The sequence below is a fragment of the Diachasma alloeum genome, unplaced genomic scaffold, assembly GCF_001412515.2.
Source record: "Diachasma alloeum isolate Michigan unplaced genomic scaffold, Dall2.0 Dall_scaffold_00494, whole genome shotgun sequence".
NCBI classification, from domain to species: domain Eukaryota; kingdom Metazoa; phylum Arthropoda; class Insecta; order Hymenoptera; family Braconidae; genus Diachasma; species Diachasma alloeum.
In genome coordinates this window covers 26,376-46,415 of record NW_021680627.1, presented here as the reverse complement: position 1 = coordinate 46,415, position 20,040 = coordinate 26,376, and the positions used below count along the sequence as shown (strand labels likewise).

The 20,040-nt window shown below is 43.4% G+C and overlaps 3 protein-coding genes across 3 annotated transcripts; 2 read left to right on the top strand and 1 right to left on the bottom strand.

The window, feature by feature from the left end:
• The first annotated feature begins 1,853 nt into the window (after window positions 1-1,853).
• LOC107042593 (probable dolichyl pyrophosphate Glc1Man9GlcNAc2 alpha-1,3-glucosyltransferase) lies at window positions 1,854-5,448 on the top strand. The gene is made up of 7 exons (XM_015263692.1): window positions 1,854-2,208; window positions 3,141-3,413; window positions 3,531-3,696; window positions 3,962-4,171; window positions 4,247-4,486; window positions 4,788-4,936; window positions 4,993-5,448. Exons 1-7 carry the CDS (start codon window positions 2,060-2,062, stop codon window positions 5,396-5,398), a joined length of 1,593 nt encoding a protein of 530 aa, XP_015119178.1. The 5' UTR covers window positions 1,854-2,059; the 3' UTR covers window positions 5,399-5,448.
• A 314-nt stretch (window positions 5,449-5,762) lies between these two features.
• LOC107042635 (dedicator of cytokinesis protein 7) lies at window positions 5,763-16,080 on the top strand. The gene is made up of 6 exons (XM_015263766.1): window positions 5,763-5,885; window positions 6,055-6,424; window positions 7,590-8,490; window positions 9,092-12,432; window positions 13,381-14,691; window positions 15,542-16,080. The coding sequence occupies exons 2-6, from the start codon at window positions 6,078-6,080 to the stop codon at window positions 15,597-15,599; spliced, it is 5,958 nt and encodes a 1,985-aa protein (XP_015119252.1). The 5' UTR covers window positions 5,763-5,885; window positions 6,055-6,077; the 3' UTR covers window positions 15,600-16,080.
• On the bottom strand, window positions 15,537-20,005 carry LOC107042636 (mitotic spindle assembly checkpoint protein MAD1). Its single transcript, XM_015263767.2, has 2 exons — window positions 19,868-20,005; window positions 15,537-18,746 (listed from the first exon to the last, which is right to left on the bottom strand). The coding sequence occupies exon 2, from the start codon at window positions 18,744-18,746 to the stop codon at window positions 16,632-16,634; it is 2,115 nt and encodes a 704-aa protein (XP_015119253.1). The 5' UTR covers window positions 19,868-20,005; the 3' UTR covers window positions 15,537-16,631.
• Between the last annotated feature and the right edge of the window lie 35 nt (window positions 20,006-20,040).

Genomic DNA, 20,040 nt, shown 5'->3' with positions numbered 1-20,040 from the left:
GAAACAGATTTGTCAATTGAGCTCAGTCGCAGCTCATCACAAAGAGGAATCATTGCTCTTCCAATTGAAAAATAGAATTATTCCCTTTCATGAACAACTCAACACGTCATGAATATTTCAAAAAAAGGTAAAAGAGCCCATTTTACCCCACCCTCCCCTAACTTTCCCGTAATTCCAGAGCGAAATGTGGTTGTAGGAAATTTTAGGGAACTGTCACGGAGTTTTTCCAGAGCGTTCCGTAATTTTTATCTGAATCTCCTGTGAAAAATCACGATACCGTCACTTAAATTTCCTGAGTCGTCCCGTAATCGGTGAGCGAATTGCGAGTGCCGTAATTTTCACTGAACATTTCTCTCCGCGTTGTCAATGAAATATTCAATACTCGGATTAATAGTAGGATACAAGTGGGAATATCTCTCCCCCGCCCATTCTCTTCTCTTCCACACATGTTAATTGCACTCGGTTCTCCCATGTCGCAAGAGCAAATATAAAAATTGCAAGTCATTGTGTTCCTAAGAACTGCATAATCTCTTGTAGTCCGTCATTGCGTGATGATAACAATTGACATGGGGCAATAACGATCAATCATCACGAGAAGTTGAATTAGAAATTCAGATTGTAACGCAGAGCAAGAATGGCGCAGCAATTTCAGATGATGATCCTTGCAAAGTCATAATGATGCTATAAATAGACTATAGACTATTGTTGTGTTTACGCAGAGGTTTGATCATGTTCATATTTATTGATATTTTTCCAACCACATCAGACTGGTCCCATAGAAATTCTAATGGAAAATTCTGTAGAACGATCCCGTGGACAATTTGGAATGAAATTCCGTACGATTTTTTTTTTGCACAACTCAATTTCTGTAGAAAGTTCTTTAGAACATCGTGAGAGTAGAGCGCGAAGAATTTTCCCTTTCCGAATTCATATGAACGGATTAGATAAATGATCCTGCAATATTTTTCGAATAGAATATAATAGGTTCCCTAGTTTATTCACAAAGAATACATCCCCATAAAGCCAAGAATTAGGTGTCGGCTAGGGAATTTGCCATTTCTCGCAGACGTTTCTTCGAAATTTTTCCTGAGATTACGCAAGGCATTGTTTCTAAAATCTTCACAACTCCCCGGAGTCTCATGTGATCAGGCAAATTATCCTCGATGAGTTTGACGATTTCCTCTTCGGTTACCTGTCGACACGTTATTAGAAATGGTCAGTGAAAAAATAGCTATTTTCATCACGCTGTGACGAAAAGTGAATTTCCGCCACATTGTGATGAAAAATATTGTTCGTAACTCGTGAAAAAATGTCATCATACGGCCGAAATAGTATATTTCGTAACGAGTGCAAAAAAGTGTTTTTTCACGAGTTACGAACAATATTTTTCATCACAATGTGGCGGAAATTCACTTTTCGTCACAGCGTGATGAAAATAGCTATTTTTTCACTGACCATTTCTAATAACGTGTCGACAGGTAACCGAAGAGGAAATCGTCAAACTCATCGAGGATAATTTGCCTGATCACATGAGACTCCGGGGAGTTGTGAAGATTTTAGAAACAATGCCTTGCGTAATCTCAGGAAAAATTTCGAAGAAACGTCTGCGAGAAATGGCAAATTCCCTAGCCGACACCTAATTCTTGGCTTTATGGGGATGTATTCTTTGTGAATAAACTAGGGAANGAAATTCTAATTCCCGAGACATTCGAAGTGGGAAGAAATTTTTCGAAATTGCGTTCTCGAAATGATTCGAGACAATCCAGTTTCCTTCAATAGCGATGGAATTCTTAACCTCGGGGTGTCGCTCCGCGTGCCTAAAAGTTCACTTTTCGTCACAGCGTGATGAAAAAAACTTTTCTGACGCATATTTTCGTCGAAATTCTAATTCCCGAGACATTCGAAGTGGGAAGAAATTTTTCGAAATTGCGTTCTCGAAATGATTCGAGACAATCCAGTTTCCTTCAATACCGATGGAATTCTTAACCTCGGGGTGTCGCTCCGGGGAGACGTAAACAATACCGGCACTCTCCACGTCACTTTGTAATTAATAGTAATAATGTCACCACGTGCACATAAACAAGAATCGCACATGAAGGAGAGCCAGAAGGTCTGCCGAGAGGCCAATACCCAGTGGTCGAGGGACAAATTGCTGCTCCAAACATTTGCTCTTGTTTCCTCCATCAAGGTGCTCTTAGTGCCCACGTAGTACGTGAGTTTTGTCTTTTATATTTGTTACAAGATGTGTCATTTGAGAGTGGAAAGTATACCGGAATTTTAAAACCAAATATTACAAATTTCTAATGCATAATTTTATTATTAAAAAATCGCATGAATACACGTATGAAAAAATTTAATAGAAAAACCTAGTGAATTCACTACACAATTCTATAGGATTTCTATTGAACTCTACTAGTTTTTGGCCGATTCTATTGAAATGCTCAGTAGAAAATATTCAGAGAAAATGTCAATAGAATTCAATTTTTCTGTACAACTTATTCTGTTGAGATATTTTCTGCAGGTGTTCCTCTGCCCAAATTTTCCAAGTTCATTTGTTTAATTTTGTTGAAGAAAAGAAAAGAAAAGTGGACTGAAAAACACTTGGAAATTTTCAGCCCAGAAAATTCTATAGAAAATATCTCAATAAAATAATCTGTATAGAAAAATCGAATTCTATTGCCTTTTTCTACGCATTTCAATAGAATCGACCAAAAACTAATAGAAAGTTTAACACAATGGGCTAGGTTTTTCTATTTAATTTCTTCGTACGTGTAATTCATCACAGGATTATTTACAGTTTATTGTTTGTGGTTCATAAATGACACTCATGTTCATTTATGTTGTTGATGTGGGGTTGACCTACCTCATAACACCACTTCATTATTGTAGTCTCCAGATGCGAATGAATTTTTTTATAAAATTACCTATAAACCCAACATCTAATGCCAATTCCTGAAAATTTCCACTGATAAATCATGAAGTTTCCACATTCGATTTTCCGGGTCATTGCAATAATCAAAATAATTACAATTATAATAATAACATTTCTTCCTTCGGGTCGGAAGGTTGAAAATTTTCTGCGTGCTTACGATTCAGGATAAACATCCTCAATAGGACAGCACAATGCTTTATGATTTTAGTCATTCAACGGATTTCGAAGTCCACAGAAATTGGCTAGCAATAACTCATAGTCTCCCAATTAACGAGTGGTACACCAACTCAGAGTCAGAATGGACGTTAGATTATCCACCTCTGTTCGCCTGGTTCGAGTGGCTGTTGAGTCAATTCGGGAAGCTTGTGGATCCGGAGATGCTAAAGGTGGATAATTTGAATTATGCATCTGGGAGGACAGTCCTGTTCCAGAGGGCAACGGTGATGATTTCGGATTTGGCTCTGGTGTATGGAGTACGAGAGTAAGTGGGGAGAATAACATAACCCATTTATGAATTTAAATTAATTGAATTGAATTGCTTAAATGAAAAAAAAATAAAATTGAATTGAATAAACTGAACTGAATTTTCGTATTGCAGAATGGGAAAGGTTTATTCCACTTCCTTCAACAGTTTCGCTGCATTCTCATTCTTAACTCTGTGTAATATGGGATTATTGGTAGTGGATCATATTCACTTTCAGTATAATGGCTTTCTCCTGGGAATTTTACTGATCGCAATTGCCAATGTATCTAAACAAGATCAGGTATGAACGGCTTATTACGAGCCATTTCATCTAAACTTAAACTCATTTTTGTTCGCATTCTTAATCAAATGAAGTGGATAAGTCTTGAAGTAAACGGACTGTTCCTCAAGTTTAGACAACGAAGAGAACGAATTTATTAACATTGAACAATCCTTCATTTGTATAGAATGAATCGTTCATTTTATTCAAATTAAGGAATTGTGACGAATGCATAGATTAACTTTAGGATTTTGTAAAGAAATTAATCTCGAATTTCAATTTGTAGATGAGTACTCTAGTGGGTGCAGGTGCATTTGCAGTATTGTTAAACCTGAAGCATCTCTATCTGTACGTGGCACCTCCATTCATCGTTTGGTTGCTGAAGTGGTACTGTTTAAGGTCTGGCCATTTCTTCCTTCGATTGATTCAGCTTGGAGGGATAGTTCTCACTGTTCTAGCTGTATCTTTCGGACCATTCATGACTCAACTGCCGGAGGTGAATATTGATGTCCTAATTCCTCAAGTTTTGCACGAAATTTTTAGTTCAATGATGAACGGTTGCTTTGTACAGGTGTTATCGAGGTTATTCCCCTTCAAAAGGGGCCTGGTGCATGCCTACTGGGCTCCTAATGCCTGGGCTCTCTATATAGGGGCTGATAAGATGTTATCACTCGTTTGGAAACGACTGGGCTTGCCGACGACGACCAAAACTGCTGCCATGACTGGTGGACTAGTCCAGGAAGGGGAATTGAGTGTTTTACCTACTCCAACGCCACTTGTCGCGTTCATCGCGACATTCTTAGCTATTCTGGTAAGTATACACGTACGAAAAAAATTGAATAGAAAAATCTGACGAATTTGATAGCAAATTCTATGGAATTTCCTATTATTTTTTGTCTGATAAGGAATAATAATCAATAGAATTCGATTTTTCTCAAATTTTCTAAATTTTTTTGTTTGACTTTTTCTGAATTTCTCCTGTTGAAAATGTATCGATAGAAAAAGTTGTATCGAAAGACGAAATTCTATTATATCAGTCACAAATATCACGAAAAATTATCGAGAAACCTTTGCAATGGAGAATTTCATAGACCAATTTTATTCGTTTACAGCCAGCTCTCATTATTCTCTTCAAAAGGAAACAAAACCTGCTCAAGCCACGTGATTTTGTCGAATGTCTCGTCTTATGTGGCCTCAGTTCATTCATCTTCGGTTGGCATGTCCATGAAAAAGCCATTTTAACTGCCATTGTGCCACTGTGGTAAGTAAAACTTTTTCGTACGTGAATCAATGTGTTTAATCTCGTTTGTTCTGCAGTGTTCTAGCTACACTCGACTCTTTCAATGCCCGAGTGTTCATGATCCTCAGCGCCGCAGGTCATACCTCGATTCTACCTTTACTCTTCCCTAAAAACCTCACAATCCTCAAAATCACAATGCTGTTGACCTATTCCGCAGCCTCGTGCGTCTGTCTCCCAAAATTACACAGGACTTCATTACTGAAAATCCACGAGTGGCTGTATGTCGCAGTTCTCCCGTTGGTGACTCTCTACGAAACTCTCATCCATAGAATTGTCTTCGGCGAAAAATTACCGTTCTTACCTCTCGCTGGAACTTCTGTTTACTGCGCTATTGGGGTCTTGTACTCGTGGCTACTGTATTACCACAATTATTCGTGTGGCCAAATGAAAGAAACCAAAACTATGAAGAAGAAGAAACGGTGAATTGTACTGAATGAACATTTGTAAATAACAAAAACCATTGTAACGATTTTTATTAAAGAGTTATTGATTCATTATAAAACTGTCTTTTTTACTGTCTTCAGAACTGTTGTTTTTTTAATAAATTACAAATCAGAGAGACGAAGAAAGGAAGCAATTATAAAAAATTCGTTCGTCGCTTTAATCATTGGAATAAACTCATAGATCATCGAATATACTGAATTTCTCAATGAGTTCCATATGACCCGTCAGTTTGATTTTTCAACTGAGGTATTAGCATTTACTTTTTACTTTTTTTGAAAGTAGTGCTGCTTCCGTCCCCCAGACGTCGCGCGAAAAATTCATGAAGTCAGTCCCGTCAGTCCCCTCTCCACGTTTATGAAAATCAGAAGAGAGAGTATGTTTCTCGCATTATAAAATGAATAAATAACTGCTTTCCCCAAATTTGCAATTCTGGAATGAAGTTTCCATAGAGCTGTGCCACTCTGAGGTGAGTCCTTTCCCAAGAAGTCCCCACATCCAGCGAAATACCGCATCGAGGCCCTCTTCGAGGACATCTAACCTCATCTGTCCTGTCAAACAATGAATAATTCATTCCACAATCGCCTCCATTGTGCCCAACAATCGACGAAGTGATTCAACAATTGATAATTCTGCAGAAGACGCACGTCACATTCCAAAGATGTCGTCAGTCCAACGAGCCTTTGCTCACAAGTTGAGCAAGCAGCATGCAGCAGACGTGAGACGACAGATCGCGAGCTCCACCTCGTACTCCAGAGATTTGTCGAAGAGTGGGAGCAGTGTTTCGGGTTTTTCCTCGACAATGTCCCTCTGCGAGGTGCTGGAGCCACTGGACTACGAGGATTTTCTCAATCAGCATCAGACCATCCTGGACAGGGATCCGCTGCGACCAATCCTGGATTTTCCCCCTGGGGATGTCGAGCTGAGAGTGATTAAGAGGAAAATCAGGACTGAGGAGCCGGTGATTCCTTTTGAATCGCTTGACACAGTGTCTCCTTACGTTCGAAGGTAATTAGTGAGTGAATTAATGGATCGAAAGATCTATCAAGACCTGGGACATGCCAGAGGAATACTCTATTGAATATTTGAATAAAATAAACTCTATTTAATATTCTAATCGACGACTCATTTAGAATGAATGGATTGTCCATTTTGGATATTTAAAACAGTTTATTCGGCGAATGGATAATAATTTAATTCATAATTCTGGTTATTTCATGTTATTTTCATGATTTCAATGGAGTAAACGATGAAACGACTGGGAAGTTGCTCTCGTCACAACATAATTAATATATTTTTGTTAATAAATTAACAATAGCAATTTGCCTCCGAATGGAATTTCTATGAGGATGTATTCAAATTGAATTCAATGATTCATTGATTTCACCATTGCCCAAACGTTAAATTTGTCACTTTTCCCTGAATATTCGTTTCAAAATGTTTTATTTTGCAACGACAGATCATTGGGAAGAATATAAAAATAGTATATTCGAAGTCCTCAGACCAAAATTAGTTATGCTGACACGAAAAATTGTAAATTTCGCGTTTAACGAATAGGGTGAACAAGCCAATTGCTGGACGTGGTAGGATTTAAAATAAAAGAATCACCTAAATGGGGATATGATGGCTTTCATACCTTCAAGGATATTTTAATTAGGAGAAAAAAATTATTTGAAGTGAAAATGACAAAACAAAGAGTAATTCAGACATCGGCATAATCGAAATTTTGAATTACAGTTAAATTTGGAATGAGTCAATTGTTAATATCACTCACCAATTTTTTTGGGGAATAATTAAGAAACACAAATTATGATATTAATCTTCAAATTTCAATTAAAATAACTAAATCTAATTTACTATAAGGCGCAACATCTCATAATATTACTAAAAATACGGATTGATGCCGATCTATGGAATAATTAAATTAAGAAATAGTTGAATGCAGCCGAAAGCCGTAATTTCCGAACGACTGGGTTTTTTTTTATTTCTTAAATGTCGATCAATAGAAAAAATAACTGATCACATGATTATACACGAGTAATATTATTGTAACGTGAAATAATCAGTAAAATTTTCGTTTTATTTATGGAATATTCACTGGAAGTTGAAAAAATGAGATGAATTTCGAAAAATAACGGAAAATAAAAACAGTCGATTACCCATTCCTCTGCAGATGTATCGACACGTTCACCTCCGACTGGCTGGTAGTCCACCGTAAATACAAAGGGCGAATCTCCCCAATTGCCCGCGAACGCCTCCTCCAAGACACCCCTCGCCAAGACTTCGAGGTCGACCAGGAGGACACTGGCTCAGGTTCCCCAGAGGAGGAGGACCTCTCGTGCACCGAGACCCCTCGAGGCTCCTGGGCGAGCCTGGACCTGCGTCACTCCCAGCACGACCCTCTGCTCCCTGGGATCCTCGATCGGGTCTGCCCAGAGACAGTCGACCAGGTGAACGAGCAGAAACGCTGCGAGGACCGTCAGGAGGCAGTCTTCCCCCTCTACGCCCTCCCAACGTCCCCCGACGACGAATGGCAGGAGATAACAGCAGCTGTCGAGCCCTCGGAGCCCTTCTCCCACCGAGTCCTGGTGAAGTGCCTCCAGCTGAAGCTTGAACTCGAGGTTGAGCCCATCTTCGCTTGTCTGGCCCTCTACGACGCGAGGGAGAGGAAAAAAGTTTCCGAAAATTTTTACGTCGACATGAACTCCGACAGCCTGAAGAGAATGCTGGGGGGGCACATTGCGTACAGCGACGCCAGCACATTGGCCAGAAGCTGTGTCTTGAGCATCAGTAAACCCAGTCCAGATTTGTTTCTGGTGGTGAGACTGGAGAAGGTCCTCCAGGGTGACATCTCAGAGTGTGCGGAGCCTTATCTGCGCGACGACAAGAACAGGGACAAGGTGAAGGCAGCTGCCCTGGCCGCCTGCGAACGTCTGGGGAGGTACAGGATGCCCCTGGCCTGGACTGCAATCCACCTCTCTGGGGTCATTGGAGGTGGGGGGGACACTGACAGCACTGGGAGTGCTGGATCACTCGACAGAAAATCCGGGGGGTTGGAGCAGTGGAGAAAGAAGGTAGGGTTGCATCACAAAATTTGTTGAATTGTAATGAGTGATATGAAGGAATGTTATTCATTCAGAAACTTGATATACTGATTTGGATTTATTTGAATGTCTTGCTCGTATTTTTCATTCAGAATGTTTGAACATTCATTTTATTTTTATCACTTTTTTTTATTACATTGTTAATTGATAATTTCTTGAACACAGACACTGATTTTATTTGAAAACTTGAATGAAGAATAATTCTTCCTTTAGATTTCTGCTGGACAAGATTTTGATGGCTGAATAGAGGTTTTTTTGGTACGAATTGAAAAGAGTATTGTAGAAAAATGTGGGGTAAAAGAGGGTGAAAAGAGGAAAATGGATTAAAAGGAAGATTACGAAGGTTCGTGATACATAGATTTTCCCAACCTATGTTCATCACAAAATTGAGTAAGGAGGTCTAAAGAATATTTATTCGAGTTGAATAGAGTCTTTCTTAGAAACTAAATACCTTCTAAATAAAACTGCATATCCCTTCAAGTTTACATTCTCTATTAACGAAAGACAACGAAGAAAACTAATTAATAGTTGAGTTTCATCCGAAAATTGAAGACTATTTGCATGGCAACAGGTGGAGCCACCCACGAGGAGAGGCTCCCTAGAGCGGCGAAGTTCCGACAAACGAAGGAGCTGGTCACCCGACGACTTCGCCAACTGCCTCGACAGTTTTCGTCCAATAACCCTCACAGTCTCCAGTTTCTTCAAGCACGAGAGCGAGCGACTGAGGGATGAGGACCTCTACAAGCTCCTGGTGGAGCTGAGGAGACCCGGCTCCAACCTGAAACGACTGAAGTGTCTTCCAGGCATTTTAAAGCTTGACTTGAGCCCCAGACCCGACGATCTTCCCAGGTGCTTGGATCCTGACCTGAGGAGACTGTCCCCCTACCCCGACGAGAAGAACAGACCGATCAAGGAGATTCTGGAGTTCCCAGCGGATATTGTCTGTCCAGACTTGCTGTACAGAAATCTTCTCTACGTTTACCCGAAGGAGGTGAACTTCAGTTCTAGAACGGGTTCAGCAAGGAACATCGCAGTGAGGATTCAACTGATGGGGGGTGAGCAGGAGTCAGACGCATTGACAGCCATTTTTGGCAGATCATCGTGCCCTGAGATGACACACGAAGCTTTCACTTCAGTTTCCTACCACAATAAGAACCCAAGCTTCTACGACGAAGTGAAGATCAGACTGCCAGCAGATCTCAGTGCCAGGCATCACTTATTATTCACCTTCTACCACATATCATGCCAGAAAAAGGCAGAGCAGCCCAACGTGGAGACCCCAGTGGCCTACACCTGGCTGCCCCTCGTCAGAGATGGCCACCTCCAGTCTGGGGAGTTCAGCCTCCCAGCAATGCTGGACCCACCCCCCTCAAACTACTCGTACATAGCCCCTGACGTGCAACTACCTGGCACCAGATGGGTGGACGCTCATCGAGGAGTCTTCAGCGTCATCCTGGAGCCCATCTCCAGCGTTCACCCGCAGGACAAATACATCGACAAGTTCTTGTCTCTGTGTGGGAGCCTGGAGACGGGCCAGGTGCCACCGAGAATTGGTGAGGCTGGTATGGAGTCTGAATTGAAGTCAGCGCTGCTAGAATTATCCAAAGCAGCCAGTGCTGCCCTTGTTCGTTGCTTTCCCCAAATATTTGATCAGCTCATTTCGCTGCTGGTGCACCCACCCACTCTCCCCTCGCAGCCGTTGAACGTTGCTGCCACTGTCTTCGAAGCAATTGGCCTGCTCGTCAGAAACATCACAAACATGCCTGACGGACAGGTGGACGCTCACGGTCGTCACGCCCTGCTGGCCACCTACACAGCCTTCCAGTGTTCAATCCCCCGAATGTCGCAGGGCCCCTCCGTAATCCGCGCCCAGAGCAATCCAGACTTGCCAGTGGAAGACCTGGAGATGGAGATTCACGCCCGTGGCCTCGACCGAACGGCCTCGATGCGCCAGGAATCCCCCTCCATAAACAGTCACATCGCCAGACGTCTCCTGCACGAGGAGCTGGCCCTGCACTGGGTAGTCTCCACAGGCCAAGCCCGAGAGCTGGCTGTGATCCACTCCTGGTTCTTCCTCGAGCTAATCGTTCGTTCCATGGTGATTCACCTCGCTGAGGTGGGAAGCCTCGAGGCCCCCCGAAAGAGCAGATACTCCCCCCAATTCTCAGACGACGTGGCCACCCTGACAGCAGCGTTGACCTCAGAAGTGATAAATCGCTGTGGAAAAGACCCCCGAGTCTCCTCAAACCTCATCTCCAGCATCGGCAACTTCCTCTCGGACCTCCTCTCCACGATGGACCGAGGATTCATCCTCTCCCTGATCAGGGCCACCTGTTGCTCCTTGACGGACGCCTCGATGCACGTGCCAGACTCAGCAGCCCTCTTCTCCTTGAAACTCGATCTGGTTCGCACAATCTGCTCCCACGAGCACTACGTGGCCCTCAACCTCCCCTTCGGCACTGGCTACACATCAGGATCAGCCCCAGCCTCCCCCAGTCCCTCCACAGGCAGTTCAGGCAGTCTAATCTCAACATTAGTCCCAGGTGAGCGAGCGAGGTTCTCAGAATTGAGCCAAGAATTTCGTCAACAGCACTTTCTGGTGGGACTGGTCCTCTCGGATCTGGCGAACACCCTGGAGATCCCCAATCCAATGCTCCAGAATAAGGCCATTGGGTCGGTGAGGCACCTGATGAATCTCCACGATGGTGACCCCAGGTATTCGGATCCAGCGGCCAAGGCCAGGGTGGCTGCCCTCTATCTGCCGTTATTAAACATCCTCATGGATGCTCTGCCCCAGTTGTACCACTGGGACTCGAAGGACAAGAGTGTTTATACTGATGAGTCAGGGTCCATCACTCAGTCAGTGGCTCTTGCCATCGCTGGTGGGGGCTCTGCTGACGTTGGGGCCCAGTGTCGAGTGTCTCTGAGCTCAGAAGCCACAAGGCACCTCCTCATGTGCTTCCTGTGGGTGCTGAAGGGTCTCGAGAAATCGGCTCTTGCCCAGTGGTGCTCGGAGCTGAGTGCTCGACGAGTCCTCAATTTTCTGCAGGTCCTCAGCATCGCAACAGCTGCCTTCGAGTACAAAGGAAAGAAAGCACTGAAGAGGCTCCCCCAGCAGGCGACAGCCACCAGTGACATCAGGTCACGACTCGAGGATGTCATCCTGGGGCAGGGAAGTGCCAGGAGTGAGATGATGCTGAGAAGGAAGGAGAGAATAACTGGGGATAAATTGAGGTGGAGGAAGGATCAGATGCCTTACAGGGGCAATGAACAGCCTGAGGGACGAGCTGTGGAGCAAGACGCCCATATTGAGGGGGCACTCGCTGCTGAGGCCTCCCTCGTCGTTCTAGACAGTCTCGAGTGCGTTGTGCAAGCTGATTGTGGTGGGGGGGCAGTGGTGGGTGCTGTTCTCAAGGTACTACTCAGGGCTCTAGCCAGGAATCAGAGCACCTCTGTCCTCCAGCACATGTTCAATACTCAAAGGGCACTGGTCTTCAAGTATCACAGTGCCCTCTTCGATGAGGAGAGCGAGAGATGTGGGGATTTGTGTCTCACACTGTTGACCAGGTGCAGCTCTCCGTTGAGTGCCATCAGGAGTCACGCTGCTGCCAGCCTCTACCTCCTCATGAGACAGAATTTCGAGATTGGAAATAACTTTGCTAGGGTCAAGATGCAGGTGACGACGTCCCTGTCGGCTTTGGTTGGGAGGGGGAGGGCTCCCAGTGAGGGGGCACTTCGCAGAGCCCTGAAGACCGTTCTCGTTTATGCAGAGAGGGACAGTGAACTCGCTGACACCAGCTTTCCTGAGCAAGTCAAGGATCTTCTGTTCAATCTTCATATGATTCTTTCGGATACTGTTAAGATGAAGGAGTTCCAGGAGGATCCTGAGATGCTGCTGGACCTCATGTACAGGTAAGTGTGCGATGGAAAACGTCACAAAATCTCGGGTTACAAAAATGACGAGAACAAATTTAGACGATCAATTTTTGTCTAGATAGAGCATTCGATTTTTCTTTCTACAAAGTATTATTTTGATGAATTCGAACGTTCAATATCTATTTCACAGTCTCTGGGACTAGGCCACAGACTATTTAATTCACTGAAAAAATGAGTATTATTGCAAATTTGATTGCAAATTTTCGTAAAATTCATGAGAAATAATACAAGCAAGTTTCCACGATTTTTCAGTTAATTTTTTAAACATCTAAATTAAAATAAATTGCATCACGTTTGCATTCAGATTTTTAATTCAGTAGCGAAGTGGTAAAACGGTACAAGTCAATTTTGACTATTGACCAGTTTTCCATGAATATCTCGGTATCTAAGGGAGATAGCAAAATTTTTATTATAACATTTTTTGTAAAGCCGATTGAGAGCTACAACAAAATGTAATTACGAAAATTTCGCTATCTCTCATAGATTCGGAAATATTCCTCAAAAGCTTAACTGGGAGATAAGTCGACTTAAACCGTTTTACCACTTCGCTACTGGATTTATTGAGTACGTGAATAGCTCAATTTGACCCCACCATTCCCCTTCCAATTTATGAAAAAATCCTTGAAATTAAATGACAGAAATTAACGAAAAAAATGACTGAACCCAAAAATCATGATGAGTTTTCACCAAGACAGACGATGTGTCCCCACAAATGACGGTAGGAAATACGTTTCGCTAAAATATTTAGCGAAACGTCGCATCTACACCAAATTAACAAACGTTGTTATATTACTTTTCCAAATGTTCCCTCGATCCCTAATTGAAAATTTATGAACATGGAGATGAAGAACAAAATTGGTAGGAAATAATTCCTGACGAAAGTAAAAAAATGATAATTTAACAATGTTGCATTCCTGCGAACAGGATTGCGAAGGGATATCAGGGCTCTCCAGACTTGCGGCTGACTTGGCTTGCAAATATGGCCCAGCAGCACATGGAGAGGAAGAACCACACCGAGGCCGCAATGTGCCTGGTGCATTCAGCAGCCCTCGTTGCCGAGTACCTTCACTTGCTGGAGCCTGGTGGTGGTGGCAGACCCGTGGGGGCTGTTGCACTGGCCCCAGTGACTCCGAATGCTCTCGAGGAGAGCGCTGTTGGGGACGACGTCCTCGCCAGAAGAGAAGAGGGGCTCTGTCTGGGCCCTGATTTCTCGGAGAGTGGACTCGCTGGCCTCCTCGAGCACGCAGCCTCCTCCTTTCACGCTGCTGGCATGTACGAGGCCATACCAGACGTCTACAGGGTACTTCTACCCATCGCAGAGTCAGCACACGATTACAAGAAACTGGCGAATATCCACGGAAAGCTGCACGAGGCGTACACGAGGGTGGAGCAGCTCTCTGGGAAACGAGTCTTCGGTACTTACTTCAGGGTGGGATTCTACGGGGCACGCTTCGGAGATCTCGCTGGGGAGGAGTTTGTTTACAAGGAGCCAACCCTCACGAAATTACCGGAAATCTTCTCCAGGCTGGAGAATTTTTATGCCGAACGATTTGGAGTGGAGAATATCGTGATTATCAAGGATTCTAATCCCGTGGACATCAGCAAACTCGAGGGGGACAAGGCGTACGTGCAGATCACGTATGTCGAGCCCTACTTCGAACCCCATGAGCTGAGACATCGACCAACTGTGTTTCACAGGAATTTTAACATCAAGAGGTTCGTTTATGCCACGCCCTTCACTCCCGGGGGGAAGGCACATGGCGAATTGAGGGAACAGTGCAAGAGGAAAACAATATTGACAGTGGCAACGCATTTTCCGTATCTGAAGACGAGAATCAGGGTTGTGGCGAGGAAGCAGATTGTTCTCAGTCCGATTGAGGTGGCCATTGAGGACATTCAGAAGAAGACGGCGGAGGTGGCGGCGGCTACTGTGCAGGAGCCGCCCGATCCCAAAATCCTGCAGATGGTGCTGCAGGGGTGCATCGGAACGACTGTGAATCAGGGGCCTGCCGAGGTGGCGGTGGTTTTTCTCTCTGGGCTGAGGGAGCAGAATGCACAGCCCACGAAGCTGCAGCACAAGCTGAGGCTTTGCTTCAAGGACTTTCAGAAGAGGTGCTTGGACGCACTCAGGAGGAATAAGAACCTCATTGGGCCGGATCAGAGGGACTATCAGAGGGAACTCGAGAGGAACTATCAGAGGCTCACTGAGAGGCTGGCGCCGCTCATTGCTTGGAGGTGAGTTGTTTCCAGGGAGAACACGCACGAGAAAATTTCAGGGAAATACGACAAAATTCTCAAACAAGTCTTACTTGGGCCAAGAAAATGATTTTTTGGGCCAAACATGCAGAGTGCGCGGGAATGAAAAATTTTTGTCGCAAAAATGGATTTAGTAGTTAAAAGAAAATAGCATTCTCTGTAGCTGCAAGAAATGTCATTTCTAGCACTACTCCTTCGTTATTCGATACTCCCATACGTATTTTGCTCTCGAAAAATCTTTGTTTCATGCGAAAAAAGCGATAGTAGTTTTTCGTTTCGGCTGTCTAATAATCGCAGACAAGAAATGAAGCCTTAAATGAAACAACAATAATGATATGATAGCAATCTTGTAACTTGGAGATAAAATATTTGTTGATAAATTTTCCTCGATGAGATATTTTCATCCTGGGAAGGCACCGTCGGGTGTGAATTATCCGCCTCTTGAGCCAAATATTTCGTTGCTGTCGAAAGCAGAACAATTATTCATGTTTGAGACTTTCAAATTTGAACCAAACAAATTCTTTTTTGGCAATTTTCAACTAGCGATTTTGTTGGCCCAAACAAGACTTGTTTGACAACGTGTTTGTTTATCTCTCAGTGTAGGGGAATTTGATAGAAAACCCAGAGGACTTCATTTTTTTCATTTCATATGCGTCCTTTCAATTTTTAGAACGAATTGGATTTCTATGGAATTTATTTCTAGTCGCAACGACAGCTGTGAAATTAAAGACGTATCCACGTCGAAAGAAATCACAATATAATGTCTAAATTATTGTTTTGTCTGGTGAATTGTTTTTAATTCATAATTTATTTGTAATTATTATTTTAGTGGACCTCCTTCAATGATGACAGCAGCCTCCCAATCCACAGCATCTCCTCGCTGGTAATCCGTTCTCACGCACTGCCATACTTGGAGAATTACCAAAGAATTATATTCTATTATACTTGAGACTATCAAATAACTTCATATATAAAAAAGGATTATGAAACTATTATTGAGGGTATTCAAGGACATTAATGGAGGATTGCAAGATTTCTACTGATGAACATAATTGATTAATTTGAGTTGAGAATAAGAACAAAGATAGAACAAACTATGAGAATAGCACGGAACACTTTATTCGATCGAATAGTACTATAGTAATTTTTTCATAGCACTTTTGCGAAGTGAATTGACAATTCAAGCTCTCAATCCACTCGGACTTGGGTATAGACGCCTTGCTATTGCTGCGCACAAATTATATGAACTATAAATCTTTTTTTATGGATGTAACTTATTTATTATTGATTGATTATGCTAAGCTTCTAGGATTAAGCGATTTTTATACAACTCGTAGCTATTGTCAATAAATTGGTGAGAATTTTATACATCATCAGTCTGGGCTCAATCATTACAGTTCATAAAATTATAAAAGATGAAAAGGTTAAATTTTGCAGATTATTTTTCTAATAGCACTGCAATGAAGAGCTCTAGACAAATTCGTCGCGAGTTTTTCCATTTATAAAAAGTAATTCCTCGAAATTCGCAGGCAAAACGACATTTTTGTTGCATAACTCAGAGAATAAATAACATGAATTACCAATGAGGGAAATTTTTTGTGTAGAATATTTCAGTTCACAAAAAAAACTTCTTGGCAGTCCCCTGACCTCACAACTTTTCGGAATTCTCCCAAGATAATCTGTTCCGAATTAATAAATTCACCTCCGAAAGCATCTCTATTTTAACATTATTAACCTATCAAGTAAAAAACCCCGGAGATATTGATATTCAGCTATGGAACTGTAGGAAAATACAAATCCAGTCGTTTTTTTCAAATTATTGTTCCTCTCACTGCCAGAATTAAGAGGTTCAATCAGCTTTTCATTGCAGAATCTCACCGCTTGAATTATCTCCATCACTTCCCAATGAACCCAATAATTCACCCCACAATATTAGTAATAGTCTGCTGCGAAAACAGATCCATCTGCACAGCATTCAAAAACATAGGCACACTGTGCTGCCTGACAAGATGTCTCTCAATAAGTGGCCCAAGCGTAGACGAGAATTCAGTCTCCAGCAAATCGACGCCCTCCCCCACATTGAAGAACAAAAAATCATCAGGGGACTCTGCATACTGGCTCGACAATTTGTACCTTCCCTCCTTGGTCCTGTCAACCCTCCAGCCAAACAGCTGATAGCAAGCCTGCCTGTACTCCTGCGAGGAGGCCTTGAAAGCCTCCTTCAATCTCGCAATCTTGATCTCATGTGACTGCTTCAACTCCGCAATCTCCTGCGCCTGAAACGACGACGAAGTAGTGATAACTGCTCCACTCTGTCCAGCAAATCCATGCTGCACCCTCGCCCTGAGTTCCTCGACCTCCTGAAGCAGTGCCTTCTGCTTCTCCTCAGCTTGCTGTCCAGCAATAGCAGCTGGATTCATCTTAAAATGCAGAATCCTCGAGTTGACATTGAAATCCCCCTTCAAAGCTCGATGCTCCAACTCCCCCTTGAGCCTCTCCACCTCCCCCCGCAGTCTCTTGCACTCATCCTTAGCCCGAAGACTCTCAGGATCCGAAATAGTGGCCAAATCAGCCTCCAGTTTCTCCACGAGATCCCTGTACCCCTCGACAGCCCTCTCCAGCGCTGGAATTCTCTCAGTAATGGCATTATTACTCTCCAAAGTCGTCATCTCCTTCTCATAAAGATCCAACTGCTGTCGATAGCTGTCTCTCTCCCTCGACACCAGCAGCATCTTCTTCTGAAGTCTGATGATGAACTTATTCAACTTCTCAGTGGAACTCGTCATGTCTGTCGCCATTTTCTTCGCCTCCTCGTACTTCCTCTGGAGTCCATCGTTCTCCCTCTGGAGGGCGTCAGCCTGGCACCGCAGTCTCCCCTCCTCCAGCATCAGAAGAGCTTCAGACTGCTGGAGACGATGGACCTCCTGCCTCAAAGCCCCTGGAGTCTTCCCAATTCCAATTCCCTCGTACTCCTGAATCCTCGAGGACAGCTCTTCACATCTCACCTCCATCATCGCCAGCTTCGACTCCACTCGCTCCGTGTGCTCCAGCCTCTTCTCCATGTTGGCCATCTGCTCTTCCAGGAGGAGCTTCCCCTTGACAGCTTCGCGGAGGATCGATATCTGCTCCTTCGCCAGTTGTATCTCCTTCTCGAGCTCGTTGGCACGTGCTGCTCTCGACAGAAGACTCTTACCCTCCTCCCACAGGGCTCTTTCTGCCTCCAACGTCTCAATCTTCATTCTCGCGTTCTGCAGCTCCAAGTTCTGGAGCTCGAGCTCCTGATGGGAGACCATGTGCTCCTTCAGCTTGACCTCCAGCTCCAGAATTCTTTCCTCAGCAGCTTCCAGCTTGAGTTGGGCATCGGAGTCCTCTTCCTGGAGTTTTGGGGATGCTGGAGAGTCCTCGGAGTTGCAGTACATCGCGGTCTCCTTCAGGCTGGCGTTTTCCGTCATCAGGGCCAGGATTTTCTGCTCCAGTTTTGATTTTATTTGAAAGAGCTCCAACTCCGCAGCAGCCTGAGACTCTCGCGCCTCTTGCGTGCTCTTCTTCGAGGACTCGAGGCGCAATTCAAGTTGTTTTATCGTCTGCTTGTCCAGCTCTGCCTGCATCTCCAGCATGTGCTTGTCCCGCTCGAAGACTTCCTCGATCTCTCGACGGATTTTGTGGAGCTGGGTGACAGTGGCCTCCGTGTGGGAGAGCCGAGTTCGGAGGGCGACTAGTTCTGCCTTCAACCTGCGCCATTCCCAGGGCGTACCTGGGGCTGAATCCGAGATCGAGGACAGGTTGAAGGTGGAGGAGAGGGTCGAGTCCAGTCTTCGGCGCTTCAGAGGGGTCGCCGAGTCCTCAGTCAGGGGGGACTTGTCGACGCTCCTTCTGATGGAACTCGGGTGCTTGTCCTCGGGGGGAGGGGGGAGGGCGCTCATTGATAGGCCTGCGTTGGAGAGACGCAGGGAGACGCCGCTGTTTCTGCGGTAGTTCTCGGACTTCAGGTCCTGGAGCATCTTTATGACTGTCGTCGAGTCGTTGTCGTCCATCTAAAAGGGGTTGGCGCTCTCGTCATTTTTATGATTTTTTGGTGATTTGATGGTGCGGTGGCGGTATGTGCCATTGGCATTTTGTTGAGTACTGTTGGAGGCTTTGCAATGCTCCATTCTCCCATGAGGGGAGACTACTATGAGTTTTAGAAATCGCGGACTATTCACCCAGAAAAATGGGATATTTGGAGTAAGTAAACTTTATTTGAATCGAATAAATCCTGTTAGAATCAGATAAACGATTTATTTGAGTCAAATAAAGTTTATTTGATTCTGCGTGTTGGATTGAGATTTCTCATACGTTGAAAATCGATTATATGTGTCTAAAAATGAATAATTAGGGCAAAAAAATAAAAAATTGCACCGTTCATGTCAAATGGCCCGAAAAATATTTCTAAAAGAATCGAGAATATATTTATAATATTTTAAGGTTTTTTTTCCTATTTTAGTCTCCCCTTAATTGAAAATTCATTTTAATTGAAAATTTAATCATTGTTGGCATGAGAAAGAGAATTGATTTATTGACCTGTGATAATGCTTTATTTGAATCAAATGAATTGAAAAATATAAAAAAAAATCAAAAGAGCATTGCAGTGAACACAATGTGGTGTTAAAAAATAAGCCCACATAAGTCATGAGTAGAAAGCAAATCTCTCATTGTAAAACTTGAAGCTGTGAAATTTTTTTCTAATTAATCATGCAAATTAATTTTTTTGGTTAATTCTGAGATTTAAATGCTTACAATTATAGCAATGGAAAATCTATTTTCTTAATATTAACACCTCATTAAATAACATTTTTTTCCATTGACAATTCGTGAATTTTTGTGTAAATATTCTCAAAAAAGGCGGATGACCATTTTGTCGTGAGCTCCCAAATTTCGAAAATTCCTTGCTATATTCCATCGAAGTAATATCAAATTCTCAATGATAATTAGCAACAATTATCGCAGAATCCACGGCAATTTCCAAAACCATAATAATAAAATGCAGAAAAGCAGGCCTCCCTAATTTCCTCAGTTATTTCTCGTTATTTCCCGGTTACGTTTGAGCCAACACCCGGTGATCTAACCTCCAAATCTCCCTTTTCCCGGAAATAATCGCTAAAAAAAAAGTGCTCACCCTTGAATCTTCGTCCCAACGTAGATTAACTCATGAAAATTGATTCCATACAATTTCCGCTCGATTATAAACTATTCCGGTGAATGAAACCGAGGAAAAACGTCGTGACGCCTCAGCCCGCGTTTATCCTCCCCAACAATTTTCCGACTACTGACGAGGGAAGACCCCACGAG